At 43.9% G+C, this 16,257-nt stretch overlaps 1 protein-coding gene across 6 annotated transcripts in view; it reads right to left on the bottom strand.

The window, feature by feature from the left end:
* The window catches only part of AXDND1 (axonemal dynein light chain domain containing 1), a 65,232-nt gene that overhangs the window by 8,935 nt on the left and 40,040 nt on the right, over positions 1-16,257 (bottom strand). For 4 of the 6 annotated variants that reach the window (XM_066625118.1, XM_066625121.1, XM_066625120.1 and 1 more), the window contains 6 exons: positions 14,419-14,627; positions 12,904-13,000; positions 10,698-10,808; positions 4,918-5,058; positions 3,113-3,265; positions 934-1,025 (listed from right to left, as the gene is read on the bottom strand). In XM_066625118.1, the coding sequence (XP_066481215.1) occupies positions 934-1,025; positions 3,113-3,265; positions 4,918-5,058; positions 10,698-10,808; positions 12,904-13,000; positions 14,419-14,627 (803 nt within the window). Of the gene's footprint in view, positions 1-933; positions 1,026-3,112; positions 3,266-4,917; positions 5,059-10,697; positions 10,809-12,903; positions 13,001-14,418; positions 14,628-16,257 lie in introns of those variants that run through there. The other 2 variants (XM_066625122.1, XR_010794350.1) reach the window with 2 other exon arrangements.

Genomic DNA, 16,257 nt, shown 5'->3' with positions numbered 1-16,257 from the left:
AAACAGTGCCACCTACAGGTTGTTGGAAATCATGCTGTAACCTGATACAAACCAATCAGATGCTTGAATCATAAGAAAAGCCAATCATAAGAAAAGCCCCATTTCTGATGTCATGAACCCTTTAGCCAATGACAGTGAGATTTTTCAAACAAAGGAGCCAGAATCCTATATAAACCTAGGATTCATATTGAAACACTGCTATTCTCTGGAGGCACTGAGAGTTAACATAGCTCTCTGTGCTCCCCATTTTGAACAGATGTTCTTGAGAGGCCTGTTGCTGGCAACAAATAAAGCTTGCAGATGATCATCATTCTTGCCTACTGAGTTCATTTTCAGTTTGTTTTGAGTTTGTTCTCAACTTTGCTTTTAAAGTTCACTTTGAGTTAGTTTTAAGTTTGCTGCAGACCTTGCAACACCCCCACTCACTCCGACTGCGACCAGAGCTTCCTCCGGTCACATCCAAAGGGGAATTCTGACAGCCAGGAATGCCTTGTGCAGAATTCCAGGCCCTCAGACTTCCCCCTCTGGATACGACCAGAGCTGAGGTGAGCTCTGGTTGTGCCCAGAGGGAAATCCTGAGGGCCGGGGATACCTCAGAATGATGTTTTGAGGCCTCAGAAGGCCTTAAAAGGTCGGCTCCTGGTTTGCCAAAAAACCGGAAGTGACCTTTTAAGGCCTTCTGAGGCCTCAAAACGTCGTTCTGAGGTCCGGAAATGCTGCATGTGGCATCTCTCGCCCTCAGAATTTCCCTCTGGACGTGGTCAGAGTGAGCCAGGGTGGAGCAACCCCAGAACTCCCCCTGAGTACATGGGCTGCCCAAAAAGGTTGTGTGGGTTGTATCCAGCCCACAGGTTGTATGTTTGACACCCCTGCAGTCTTAAGTCTAAATAGAAACACACACACACCCCTCATGTCTAGGATTTTGGTACTCACAGGAGTCGCTCTTCCAGAATTTCCAGTGAAGCCAGCATCTCAAATTCCCTTCTTGAGAATTTAGTTGTCCACTGGCTAACATACATATCCCTCTAGAAAAAGAAGAGTGAACACCTTTGGGCGTGAAAAGTGAATAAAGCAATACACTAATCAGTGCACTACTTTTTCAATCTGGTGTATCATAGTGGCAAAATCGTTTGAGCTCTAAGTGGGCATGCCTGTGGTTAAAATCTTGCTTCAGCCATAAGCACAATAAGGCTGCAATCCTGTGCACACTTTCCTGTGCTCCACTGAACAGTATGCTACTTACCACAGATACCTGCCTATAAGTCCATCTCACAGATAAGTCAAGGGCAGGTTTTGAGGAATCATGGAATTTTCTATGGCCCTTGGATAAATCAGAGTAATAAACTTAGGAGGGTGCCTGACTATAGTTTTGTCTGATTTTACCCAAGGCCAGATCCTAAAAAACAACCTACTAGTAATTGTTACCTAAGGACTGACAGTCTCTAATTTATTAAAAACATAGTAAAAGATCATAAGATACATTTTTATTCTTTTTAAATTGTGGTCTTCATCACCTTTTTGTAAACACTGTCAGAGTAAGTGCACTGTAAACAACATACCAATAGAACAGTGGTTCCCAACCTGGAGTTCATGTACCCCCAGGGGCTCTTGACAGGACCTTTAGAGGTAACTTGAAAGAGAATTGAATAACGGCAGAAAAAGGAATGTAGTGCTCCAGAATGCCTTGCATGGCCAGCAAGGCAGGAAGGGAGGTAGCTAGTTGGCTGTGAAAGCCCCACCAATAGCTAGTTTTTGGTGATCAACTCATGTATGAATCAGTGATTGAAAACCAGCATAGAAAAAAAAAAAATGACATTAAAAAAGTGATCTCTCACCAAGAATTTCTCAGGACACTGCTCGTGCAAAACAGTGCAAAGGCATAGTCTACAGTTTTTCAAATGGATAAAAAGAGAAAATACTGTGATGAATACATGAATTATAGGTTTGCATATGGAGGAGATTAGGGTTTATATTAACATTAATTACAAATATTTAGCTAATATAAGGGGTACAATTTATGAAAAAAGGCTGTCAAGGGATATGCAAGTGAAAAAGGTTGGAAACCACTGCAGGAGAACCATTAATCAAATCCTTCTTTAAGGTGCCTGGTGTGTTAAGCCAGACTCTACACAGAACATATAATTAGAACACATATCTGGGAGTGTGCAATTCAGTTCACAGTAGAGAAACAAGCAACAGCAAATGGCTGTGACCAAGTGCAGCTGCACATAGTTGCTACCCTATTTACTTAGAAGCAGACCCATTGCTTTCCCTGGGTGTTATTCTTAGGTAATGATGCACTGAATTGTAGCTTCTGAAACATTTGATTCTCCACTTTCAGGGGAGGTACATCCTGCAGCTGGAACAAGCCCACCATAACCTGGTCTGAAAGCTGTTTCTTGACCATGTTCCTCTTGATTTACAGCAGAATCAAGGCTATCAGGGGGGTCTCATTTGGCAGGCGAATGGAGCAGCTCTGTCAGGTTTCTGGTTTGATGTCTGTGTGGAGTTGCACGCTTGCGGCGTGTCACCCTCCCCATCAGCACTACTGCTGCCCCACAGTGTGCCTGAAACAGCCCTGACCCTGAGTGATCTTGCAGATAAGGTGAGGGGTTGGTTGATTCACAAGGCTGCCTCTGATTGATTCACAAGCGATCTGTTTGAACAAATTTTTCGCCCTATAGGTGAGTATCTATGGGTATATATGCTTAGGGTTGTACTATAAGTAGTTTTAAACAAGCTATGCTCTCTACGCTCTCATTTGTCAGTCTGTAGTATGAGACACTAACACTGCCCTATCTCATAAGGCTGTTGCATATATTACTTTGATTTTAAAGAGGCATAGGGCTGGAAGCAGATATATGGCTTCTGTGTTGGAGAGGGGAAGAATTATTTTCATGATTGGCTCAAGTCATTTTTATGCCTAAGACAGTAAAATCCAAATACCACCCCTGCACTCAATGATACCTTTGTAGTCTCTAGGGGGTTGTGCCCCATGGGTCACACTTGCCTATTTCCCACACTAACACTCGAAACCTAACCCCCTAAAGCAGCTGTTTCCCCTTGCCTCATAAAAGGAATACCACAATAGAGGAGATTCACGTGTACATACCCCTGAGACGGTGACTTGTTCCATCTCCAAAGGTTTGATGTGCACATTAGAATCCTCTCCAATGTATCTGATTTCTGCTTTTGCAGCTTGCTGAGTGATGATGCTACTTGATGCAGGTACTGAGTAGGTACTGAGTGATGCTGTTACTTGATGCTGCCAGAAAAGGGAAGGCACAGGCCATGTAAAGCTTGTTCCTATTACATTAAGGTCCTCAACTAAGAAAACACCTACTTCGTGTGTAAGAATAATACAGATCAACCCAAGTGCTGCAAATTTTCATATTCTGCATTCGGTTATCAAATTGAGAGTCAGGAGAGCTCCTTGGAGGGGGTGCACTGGACACCTTGCAGGAGAATCTTGAGTGCTGAAACTCTGGCAATGACCTACTCTGCTAGAAATCAAGCAGTACCTGAGGGTACTGTATTCTGGGAACATGCCTATCCACCATGCAAATTTCAACTCATTTTAACGTCCTTTAAAATAACATTTTCACCAACAACCAAAAATTGTCATGATTCTACCAGCATATTACTGGTAGCCGTTTTGAGTCAGATGCCACAAATAGTGGCAGTGCTAGAGGTTTGCAATTGCTGCCAGGTACCTCCAAGCAGCAAAGATAAGCTAGTGGCAGGGGCAAAAAGTGGTTTGGGGTGCATGGAACGGAATAGGGAATACGAGAGGGAAGAGGTGTATCTCAGTGGCACCAGAGTGTGCCAACTCCTAATCCTCAGCTCAAAAGTCTCCGTAACCTCACTATGGTTTTAGGTCTTTTCACACAGCACCCCCCCCCCATGCTTTTTTTTTTTAATCAACGCTCAAAAATATGCACTTGTGTGCACATCTAGTATGACATGAACTGGCTAGCACAAAATTAACATTTTTAAAACAATAGTTTATTCTTGAATTTAAAAGATGCAATTAACAGGATAAAGCATGGAAAATTAGACAGTAATTGTAGATTGTTGTAGTGGAAAACACACTGAAAGTCATCTAATCCAAACCCCTGTTAAGTGCAGCCAACCTGTATAGTATCTCTGTCAGGTTACTGTCCAGCCTCTGCCTGAAGACCTCAAATGAGAGAGAAGCCTTTACTACATAATGCAGATTCTTCCAGTGCTAGACAGCTTGTACAATTAGGAAATTCTTATTTACGTATAGCCTAAATCTACTTACCTTGCAATTTCAGGAAAATGCTTTTCATCCACAACTTAGGATCCACAGAGAGCAACTCCTCCCCTCTGGAGTGACAGCAGAAAGCTAAGTACCTACTTGAACTACTAATTGTAGCTAATTGAACTACTGATTTTGAACTGGTTACCACTTTATTGTGTTTAGGGATTCAGTTCATGTTAAGAACATAAGAACAGCCCCATTGGAACATAGGCCCATCTAGTCCAGCTTCCTGTATCTCATAGTGGCCCACCAAATGCTTCAGGAAGCTTACAATACAACAAGAGACAGGCATCCTGGTGCCATCCCTTGCAGATTCAGGGCAACCAAGAGATTTTAGGTTTGGGTTGCAGTGTAAATTCACTCAAAAAGCTTCTCTGAGCTAGTTTTTGAGTCTGGGTTCTGATTTAGTTTGACTCCTAGATTATTTTTTTTTTTTCCAATTTAAAAAATGGCAAGATTCCGTTTTCAGGATTCAAAATTGTGTAGTATCTCAGATTCTGACCTCAGATTCTCAGATTCAGATTCAGAGTATAGTAAATGCACAGTTGTACACAGGTTCTTTGTTAAAAAGAAAAGAGGAAGACTCCAAAGAAGAGAATGGGTTGCATGCCTTTCCTAATGGAGAGTCTCACCTTCCTCTCTGACACTTGCTTTGTTTCCACTACTTCTTCAGCACTGTCTTCTTTGTCCGGCTTATGCTCCTCTGGAGCCTCTACTGTTTGATTAAAGGAGTCTTCTGGGTGAGGTGGCAGTTCTCGTCTTGCCTGAATCACCTGCAAAGGAGCAGAGAAGACTGATCAGCAGAATTCTTACTCTGATATTCCTCTCTGCTTCCTAAGGTAAGCCAGGGGTTCTCAAACTTCTCGGGAGTAAACCTCCTGAGATAAGTCTTTCCTGGGGGCAGGGAAAAAGACAGTGACATGATCCCCAGGATCACGCTGCTGTGGGGGCAGGGGAGCTTTTCTCAAACACATCTTACCTCCTTCTGGGGTCCAGGGGGAGCAAGGAGCCCCACGGAGCACTCTGCAGGGCTCCCCACAGTTTGTAAAAAGTGAAAATAGCAACCACGACCCACTTCCAAGTGCTCCGCAGGGCTCCCCCCCACCCCCTGGACCTTGGCAGGAGGTAAGATGTGTTTAAGAAAAGCTCCCCTGACCCCACAGCAGCAAAATCCTGGGGAATCGCATTGCTGAATTCCTCCTTTTCCTGCCCCTTAAGGGAGCAGAGGCCAGGGCTCTTTTGTCATGGTTTGGTAGGTTGCCTTGGTGATCCCCTTGGATCAAAAGTGGGGGTAGAAATTAAACAAGCAAACAAGTTTACAGAGGCAATTTATCCTTCCTAGGGTTTTGTCTCTAGCAGCTTCTGTATTATGGACCAATTCTGCAAGCACCAGCACCTGCAATTTATATTGGGAACGTACACGGTGCATACAGGTAACATACTAGTTTCGATGGATGGCCTTTAGTACATTGCTTCTCAGAGCTGCTGAGATCATTTTCAATGAAGCCCTTTGCATACTTAAATGACTGTTTAAGATCATTTGTATCTGTTGTATCTGTTTAAAAACAAGAAACAAACTTGTTTTTTGTATCTGCAATGAATCTATGTATGACAAAGAAACAGAATCCAGAATGGGGCTATGCAGATTAAGGGGGCTTGATTCTCAAGCTCTAGGGTCATCAGGAACAGGGAACACTCCACGCTATATTCACTCCTACAGTGATGACAAAACCAGACCTCCATGCCTGATACTGAGTCACTTGGCCCTCTCTGAGAGAGTTCTAGGGTGCATATGCATGTCTGTGTAAGATGATGCAATGCACCTCCCCGAATGCCTTACAATATACAGGTGAGCACCACTTAGCAACACTCTGGCCAGCACCAGCCTGCATATTGACTGACCCCTGTTGACCCGCCCACAGCCTCCGAAGTCAAAGGGAGCTGTGCTCCCCTTGCCTTTGGAGGTTTTTCTGAGCCTTGGAAAGGCAGCATGCAATTGCGCGCTGCCTCTCCGAGGCTCAGACTGGCCATTTTGGCCAAAAACACATGACTTATGGTTTCCCAGGAAACCGGAAGTCGCATATTTTTGCTTGAAATTGGCAGGTCACATGCTGCCTCTCCAAGGCTCAGAAAAGCCTCCGGAGGAGAGGGGAGCGTGGCTCCCCCTCGCCTTTGGAGGCTTCACATAACGTCAAGCCCTGCTTGATGACAGGGATGCCAGTCCACATCCCTGTTGTTAAGTGGCGCATGACCTCTCTCCACAGACACCCTCTCCATCATAAGGACTGGTATTCTGGTAATAATAATGAAGTGGCATCTGGCAGCCAAATCACCTGCCCTTCTGTGCTGGGATCTGCCTGAATTCAGTATCAGTCACCCTGTTTCAATCTGGGGCTGGATAGCAGGTTCAGTGAGCCTAGACACACCGGAAAACATGGTATTTAGCAAGGTCAGATGTTACTTTCTAGCCAGGGAAAGGGAGTGAGGTAGAGTTGTCAGATTACAGCCCAAAGAGCTAGAATTTACCTTTCAAATGAGAGATAAGGTAGACACAGTTTTCCCACCTTTTGCTACCCTCCTTCCTCATCTGCAATGGGACAAAATGGAATTCTGATCACCACTGCACATGTGAGAGACAGGCAGCCAAAATGAGCAGGGGAAGAACAAATTAGAGAAACTATAATCACATCAACTCTCACACTGATCTGGTGTTTTTAGAAGACAAATGTTTGTTCTTTGTGTTGTAAGCTGACAACCTCCTGCATCCTGCAAGGCAACCTCCTGCAAAACCTACATTGTAAGTTGACAAGCTTCCTGCATCTCATAGCGGCCCACCAAATGCCCCAGGGAGCACACCAGACAGCAAGAGACCTGCATCCTGGTGCCCTCCCTTGCATCTGACCTAGCCCATCTCTAAAATCAGGAGGCTGCACATACGCATCATGGCTTGTAACCTGTAATGGATTTTTCCTCCAGAAATATGTCCAATCCCCTTTTAAAGGCATCCAGGCCAGATGCCGTCACCACATCCTGCGGCAAGGAGTTCCACAAACCAACCATACGCTGAGTAAAGAAATATTTTGTTTTGTCAGTTCTAACTCTCCCAACACTCAATTTTAGTGGCTGTCCCCTGGTTCTTGTGTTATGTGAGAGTGTAAAGAGCATCTCTCTATCCACTTTATCCTTCCCATGCATAATTTTGTATGTCTCAATCATGTCCCCCCTCAGGCATCTCTTTTCTAGGCTGAAGAGGTCAAAATGCTGTAAACTTTCCTCATAAGGAAGGTGCCCCAGCCCAGTAATCATTTTAGTCGCTCTCTTTTGCAACTTTTCCATTTCCACTATGTCCTTTTTGAGATGAGGCGACCAGAACTAGACACAATACTCCAGGTATGGCCTTGCCATCGATTTGTACAACAGCATTATAATATTAGCCGTTTTGTTCTCAATACCTTTTCTAATGATCCCAAGCATAGAATTGGCCTTCTTCACTGCCGCCGCACATTGGGTCGACACTTTCATCGACTTGTCCACCACCACCCCAAGATCTCTCTCCTGATCTGTCACAGACAGCTCAGAACCCATCAGCATATATGTGAAGTTTTGATTTTTTTGCCCCAATGTGCATGACTTTACACTTACTTACACTGAAACACATCTGCCATTTTGCTGCCCATTCTGCCAGTTTGGAGAGATCCTTCTGGAGCTCCTCACAATCACTTCTGGTCTTCACCACTTGGAAAAGTTTGGTGTCCTCTGCAAACTTAGCCACCTCACTGCTCACCTCTGTCTCCAGGTCATTTATGAAGAGGTTGAAAAACACCCGACCCAGGACAGATCCTTGGGGCACACCACTTTTCACCTCTCTCCCAATTGCTCCAATGGGCAATGTGAAAATTGCCCATTGACACCCACTCTGTTTCCTGGTCTTCAACCAGGTCTCAATCCAGGAGAGGACCTGCCCTCTAATTCCCTGACTGTGGAGATTTTTCAGTAGCCTTTGGTGAGGGACTGTGTTGAACACCTTCTGAAAGTTCAGATATATAATGTCCACGGGTTCTCCCACATCCACATGCCTGTTGACCTATTCAGAGAATTCAGTAAGGTTTGTGAGACAAGACTTACCCTTACAGAAGCCATGCTGATTCTCCCTCAGTAAGGCTTGTTTGTCTATGTGTTGTTTGGCTAATATTATAGTGCCGTTGTACAAATCGATGTACAAAAGACAGACAAAAGAAAATATTTCTTTACTCAGCGTGTGGTCAGTCTGTGGAACCACCACCGCAGGATGTGGTGACGGCATCTGGACTGGATGCCTTTAAAAGGGGATTGTACATATTTCTGGAGGAAAAATCCATTATGGGTTACAAGCCATAATGTGTATGTGCAACCTCCTGATTTTAGAAATGGGCTATGTCAGATGCAAGGTAGGGCACCAGGATGAGGTCTCTTGTTATCTGGTGTGCTCCCTGGGGTATTTGGTGGGCTGCTGTGAGATACAGGAAGCTGGACTAGATGGGCCTATGGCCTGATCCAGTGGGGCTGTTCTTATGTTAACCTCAAACATGGGAAAAGGGGCATTAGCAAGTCTTGGGCATAACTAAACCAGGACTTAATGTCTACTCTTAACCAGTTCTTGTGCAGAATTTCAGCCTTATCAGAGATGTAGAGTTCTTTCCTTGACCAATTTTTGGGAACTCTATTTTTCTTGGTTAAAAAATAGCGTTTCCGCCACCCCCATTCTAAAAAACACAATTATACATACAAACGTGCCCCAGTATCTGCGAGGTTCCATTCCTGACCCCCTGATGGATATTGGGGCAGTGGCATAGCCGGTCATTTGACACCAGGGGTCTATAAATTTTTGACACCCCCCATACAACAAAATTAATCTGGGCTCAAAGTCCAGGCAGAAGCCCAGGTCTACCTGCCCAGCAAACCTTGGCCACAAAGGCCAAATGGGTGCAGAGGTCTACTCACCTGGAAGAGGTGGCTCCAGATGGCAGTTGGAATGGGAGTCCAGCTCTACCCAGCAGGTCGATCTGGGCTCCGAGTCCAGGCAGGAACCCAGGTCTACCCACCCAGCAAACCTTGACTGCAGAGGCCAAAGTTCAACTGGGAGCCCAAGACTACCTGCCTGGAGGTAGGTAGGGCATCCTGGAGAAAGAGGGCATCCTGGAGAAAGAGGACGTTTGGTCACCCTGTTTATGGTGGACAGTGGTCTATCAGTGGTCATTAACCATGGTGGCTACATTGAACCTCCAGATGCAGGGGCAGTATGTCACTGAGTCAGGGATGGATCCAGTGTTTGTATTGGGGGGAAGGGAGCCATAAGCACTCTCAACTCCAGAGCCCAGGTCAACCAAGTGGGCAGACCTGGGCTCCTGGTTGAACTTTGGCCTCCGTGCTCATGGTTTGTGTTTGTATTAGGAAGGAAGGGGCCATGAGCATGTTCTTAACTCCAGAGCCCAAGTCTACCTTGACCTGGGCTCTGGAGTTAAGAACATGCTCATGGCCCCTTCCTTCCTAATACAAACACAAACCATGAGCACAGAGGCCAAAGTTCAACCAGGAGCCCAGGTCTGCCCACTTGGTTGACCTGGGCTCTGGAGTTGAGAGTGCTTATGGCTCCCTTCCCCCCAATACAAACACTGGATCCATCCCTGACTCAGTGACATACTGCCCCTGCATCTGGAGGTTCAATGTAGCCACCATGGTTAATGACCACTGATAGACCACTGTCCACCATAAACAGGGTGACCAAACATCATCTTTCTCCAGGATGCCCTCTTTTTTACCCTTGTGTCCTGGAAAAGAATTTAAATGCCCTCCTTTTCCCTGTGAGTGGGCCCCTGAAGGAAACACACAGCTTTCTCGCAATTAATAAATTATATATAATAAATTATTATATAATAAATTATATGTAATATAGTTTTAAATTTAATAATAGAGCATTTAAACACATGAAATCAATATACGAATGTTTTTAGCTTTTATTTTGTTTGGGAACAGTGGAATATAGGTGGGGAGGGAGGGTTTCGGGGAGGTGGAGGGTGGAATGGGGTGGATGAGGCCTGGGAGGGTGGGATTAGCAGAGGAGGCCTCCACCATATCCTATCTTCCCTCCTGGTCTAAACACTCTACACAGGGCTGCTCAGATTTGCGCCAGTGATTTAGCTGGTGCAGATCTGAATAGCCCCATTGGGCAGGCTGGAACGGTACTTGGAGAAAGGGAAAAAATATCCCCTTACCCTGAAGAGACCTCCAACCTCCTCCTTACCTGTGCAGGAGACAGCGTGGGGCGGGCCACTCGGCCCAGCTGTGCCAGCACAGATTAGGATTGGGCTGCCTAATACTTAAATATGAATAAGAACCCTTTACTATTATCAGAAAAAGTTAATTATTTATATACTTCCGTCCCAAACATGTTGATCAGTTCTTCTGTGCTGATCAAATTTGTGGGAGAGGACTTCATTCCAGAAAGGAGAAGGTTGCAGGTGTTGATCCAATCCAGGCACTCTGTCTAGAAGGAAAAAGACACAGCTACTAACCAGCAGAAAGGAAAGAAAAGCAGTTTTTATTCTCCCATACATACACTTTGCATCCTATACTGCAGCCTCCAAGAATATTAAAATATGTACTTTAAAACACTTCTCCCACCCCTAACAATCAAAATTAGAACAACAGATTACAATCAAAATTAAAACAACAAAAAACACAATAAAGACAAATCAACAAAAATTAAACAAAAGTGTAACAGGCCCCACAAAAGTTAAACAGGAACAAAAACAAGAATATTAAGATAAATCAACAGGGAGGACTGCACTTCAAAGTGCCAAAAAAACACTTGACCAAAAAAAAAAAAAAAAAGATCTTAAACAGGTAGCAGAAAATAAACAGGGACATGGCCCCCCTAATCTCTGGGGGTGAGATATTTTACAAAGCTGGTGGAAACACAGACACGTTCTTGTTCCTCATGCCCAAGAACCACATTTCTAGAGCTTCTTACGCTGATCTTACAGTAAGACTTCAGAGCAATAATTTCCAGCCTTCTGAAGTTGTGCAATGCTTTTCAAGCTGTGCAATTCATCAGATTTAGAGTCCAATCCTACCTTCCCCTCCCCGCTAATACAGCTGCACCAAAAATGAGCATGCTGTATCCAGCAGGAGTGGCTAGATCAGGAGACTTCATCAGGGAAAGAGAATTTAAATCCCCTTACCTCTGAGTAAGTCTCCCAACCCACAATTGATCTCCTCAGTCCTGCATTAGCTATTTTGCAGGGGTGGGGGTAGGGTCAGGGAGGCTGTTGCTGGGATAGGATCTGGTACACATCTTTTGTGCCAGATCCACCCTCTCCTATTGTCTCCCCACCCTGTAACCTTTTCTCCACCGCTGCTTTACCTGCTCCAGCAGGTGTAGGCAGCTCTAAAAGTCTCTTCTGCTGTCACAAAGCCCTAAATAGGTCACATATATGTCACAAACATATATGTCACAAACTGCAACTGTGCAGGCCAAAGGCCACATGTGCTTTCATGTCCTTGAGCAGGAAACTCCAGCCTCCCATTATTGCTAGTATCAGCAATAGTGGGGCTATAGACTTTTGAAAAATCCATCATCAATCTCATTCACCCTCTTTCTTCTAGTACATAATGTGATCTCTTATGCACACTGGCACTAGGCATCTTTGGTGCAATTGAAATATATTAATGAGGTGTGCTGGCTTTGCCATGGAAGCCCCTTCCCTTAATCTCTAATGTGTTGAAGCTAGTTGTGGTTATGCAGCCATAATGGAAAACATCTTCTACATTAAGTTCTTATCCACCTCTCCAGTCACTTTGAAAAGGGGTGCTTCACACCTTTTGATTGGCTTCTTAGTTGGTAATCAGGTTTTCAGTGGATGTAGTTATAACACATTTTCTCGTATTCATCACTTGCCGTTGCTGTTTTCACCACAAATTACACAGGCCAACACACATTTTGCTTCCTTAAATGTTACACCAATTCCTGAGTATATTTGGGGTGCTGATTCAAAAAATGGCATCTGTTTTGCCCTATCATGTCTAGTTTTGGAGACACAGCATAGCCTAATTAGTGAATGGTTCAAGCAGCTTCCTCATGAGGAAGCCTACACCATGGCTTCCTCATGAGGAAGCTGCTTGAACCATTCACTAATTAGGCTACATATCTCCAAAACTAGACGTGATAGGGCAATACGGATGCCATTTTTGGAATCGGCACCCCAAATTCATATCAAACCACCATAAAGTTTGGGAAAAAGTTTTCTGACCCTCAGTTTTGTAGGCCTGTGTTTTAGGTTGAAAGATCCTTGGGATCAGGGGTCTATCTATTTTTTGCCCATAAAACTCTCTAAGGTGTTGTGTACCTTATGATTATGTAGTAGTAATAATAATCCATTTATTTTACGCCTGCCCTGATCATCCTTAGACCACCTTCAATTTTGAAAACTGTTTTGAAACAAACTAGTACTGGTCCAGATAAATGTATTATTTCACTTAATCTAGGACTTGTTTTCTCTGGTTCCAACTTCAAAACTCATAAACTAGGGTGGATTTTGACTAATGTGGGAAGGCAAGAGAGTGCATTAGGTCTTACTTACCTTGACCTTCTCCAACTCTCGCAATTCATAGCCTGCATCTGAGTCAAGCTCAGCCATTTTCTTACGTGTTACTGATGCAACCATCTCCTTGCAACAGCTGAAAAAATAGATTATGTCATGCAATCTACAAGAAAGTCCATTTAAGATTCATAGATATACCACATTGCCATGTGGACCAATTCTCATCTGGTTGCATCTATCATTTGTGTTTTTTGTTTGCACTGAAATATGACATAACTGTAGATCAGAAATGTTATACTGTAAGCCAAGAAGTCCTTGGTTCAAATCTCACCTTGGTGATGAATTCACTTGGCCATTGAATCAAACAATTCTCTTTCAGCCCCAGTCTTTGTATCTGCAATATGGGGATGATAACACTGAACCCTACCTTATAGCATTACTCTAAGAATTACTGAGATTATGTATTCTACGGTGCAGTACAAATGTAAGTAAAGTAAGTAGTAAAAATGCTTACTACATTTTTTTCATTTTGTAAATGATCTTTGTTGATAAGCAAACACCATTCCAGCAAATGAGCACTTTAGTTTCAGTTTTGCCTCTAGACTTTTATGATTCTTTATGTTTGTCAGGGATGCAACAATAGGACTCAGCCCCAGAACCACGTCCCAGGGCCAGTTTCAGGTACGAAGCCCAAGGCAAGTCCAACAACATCTGTAATGCCAGGTAACCATGCCCACACTAGGCCTCCAAGCAGCCATGAGACATAATTCCCCTGGACAAGTCAGCACTCAGGAAAGTGGGTAAAATTAATCAGGTATGCAGGCAGGGAGATGTACAAGTAGCAAGGGTTCCAAGAAGCAAGAAGACCTGGAGAGCCAAACAAGACAGCTGGGTAGCCATTCATCTCATTTTACCCGAGATGCTGGGACCTCTGATACCTGGGTTTCCAAGGGACTTGCTTAAAGTCCCAGCAACCTATTGGGCTCAATGCGAAGCATTTATAGAATGAGGTCAAAGTGTATACTGTTGTGGTTCTTAACTTCCCTATAAGTCAGCATGGTTATCCTCTACCTTGCAGATAAGAGTGCTGAGGGTGAGAGAGAGGGGGGGGCTTGTCTGAAGCTACCTAGTAAGTTCATGGCAGAACTGAAATTCAGACTAGGGACTTTTCTTATCTGCAACACTATACTGGTATAGCTCTCTAATGGTCAGCAAGGACAGTTGTGGCTAGGACATTCAGACACAGACGGCCAGAAAAAGCCAGCCTGAAGGCCTGATCCTGACAATGTCAACCTAAAGTGTAAATCAAAATTTGCATTCATCCTCTCAACATTCTAGTGAGGACAACATCATGTTGAAAAGCGGTATATAAATACTGTTAATAATAATAATAATTTCTGAAATTTGCTATAGGGGGAGATATCAGTAGATGCACCAAATCACATTCTGACTTTAGCCAAGGGCACTATTACACAGCTGTTCCCTCAAAGTCTTCCTCTATGTCTGACAAGAAGCCCTTACAAAACTAATGAGATTCAGAGGACTCAGCAGTACCTGACTAGATAACTGGAGAATTTGCTTAGCTTTGCAGCTAGGCCTGTGGCTTCTCCTTCCAGCCTGAAAACATCCAGTAACTTCTGTTCTGCCTGTCTTGCTGCTTCTGCCTCAGTCAAGGGGAGACTCTCGTGGGTGGTGTGGTCTGGCACCATGTGGATTAGCAATTTCACCATCCACTTGTTCAGAGCATTGTGGAAATCAGTCAACTGCAAAAAGCATCAAGAAAAAGATTCAAGCTAAACACAAGTCACAGAATGAATATTAGGATTTCAATTCTCTGTATACTTCCTTGGGAGTGAATCCCATTTATTTCCTTCTGCATAAATAGGCACAGAGTCAGGCAAGCAGGCTTACACATGCAAAATAAACTCCAGTCATGATCCAAGATTGGGTAGACTCTTATTCTTCTTTCACGTCATTCTGAATATTGTCTAGGCCCTTGACTGTAGGGTGAAGAGAAGGGAACCTCTTGGCATAAAACAGGGTCCTTCAACCATTCATGACCCAGGATCTTCTTTTACCCCTAATCTGCAACAAAACCCACTTTTAATATGTTAACATATATTATTTTTGCCTTTACTATAGCTACCCAGATCTGTTTTCCTCCCTCTCTCCATGTTTCTTCTTTTTTTTTGTCCCCCCTTTTCTCCCCCCCCCCCAAAACAGGTGTGGTGCAGTTAAGTGTGGCCAATCTTAGGCCAAGTTGTGACTGCAGGACATAACCCACCAGTTCCAGACCAAAGTCTTAAGCTGTTAACAATTCAAAGTCTTATTCACATGTGGCTTGTCTCCAAACACTAGGCATGGCATACAGTATTAACTCATGTGAACACAACTACTCAAGTGACCTTGCAGCTTACTTCTCATTTAGGAAACACAAATTTGCTATGGAAACAAGCAGGAAATAGAGAAATGATAAACCAGGGAGGAAATAATGGAAGGGGTTAATTGGAGGAATATACGGGTAGGTAGACATACACCTCAGTGGTGGAACCACTCATCAGAGGTGAAATGAAGAAATGCCACACAATCAGCTGGCCAAAGTTGCCCCCCTTCATTCTTCTTAGAGTTGTTTAGAGTAAGAGAAAAAGATTATCTCTACTCAGGAAACATATCATAAATGAAAAAGAGTTGAAAGCTATGCAAAGAAACAATCAAATGTATCTCATAGACTCTCCCTAACCAGGACATATATCAATAATTCCCATACCATGTGCCAGATCATACTACTATGCAGGGTTGGGAACTCAAGTCAGGTGACTCAGACTCGAGTTGTGAAAATGCGTGTTTTTAGCTGGTTCAAGGACTCGTGAATCGCACACATGGAAGACTCAGAAAAACACTCTAGTCAAGGGTCCCTTGACTCGCATTCCACTCTGACAACTTGAGTTGCGTGCCAACAGACATGGCCCTCCTCTCGCACGAAAATCCTCTCATGTTCATTCAGGAAGCTATTTTTTTCTTGCAAGAGCTCCAGCACCAGCAACTAAAAGGGTACGTTATGCTAAGAGATTGGCGGGGGGGTGGTGGAGCAAAAGGATCACCATATATACACGCCTATAAGTCAAAAAATTTATGCCTTAAAATTGAGCCTGAAAACCTTTGTCGACGTATGCATGGGTCAAAACAGTGAATAAAGCTGAAGCCTCTGGGAAGTTTATGGGAAGCTTAGCTACTATCTGGTGAAGTGGGAGGGGGTGGAACTGGGATGAGAAGCAAGATGCAGGGGGTGGAGGAAAAAGGAGAATTTTTACTAGTAATTACAGCATTCAGAGGCAGCCATTGTAGCTTCTTCTCCAAACAGGAAGTACAGCCACTTATGGGAATTGTAGTCTG

The sequence above is a fragment of the Tiliqua scincoides genome, chromosome 4 (genome assembly GCF_035046505.1).
Source record: "Tiliqua scincoides isolate rTilSci1 chromosome 4, rTilSci1.hap2, whole genome shotgun sequence".
Taxonomy (NCBI): Eukaryota; Metazoa; Chordata; class Lepidosauria; order Squamata; family Scincidae; genus Tiliqua; species Tiliqua scincoides.
Note: the sequence above shows the minus strand (reverse complement) of the source record. Positions and strands in the feature narration are given on the sequence as shown.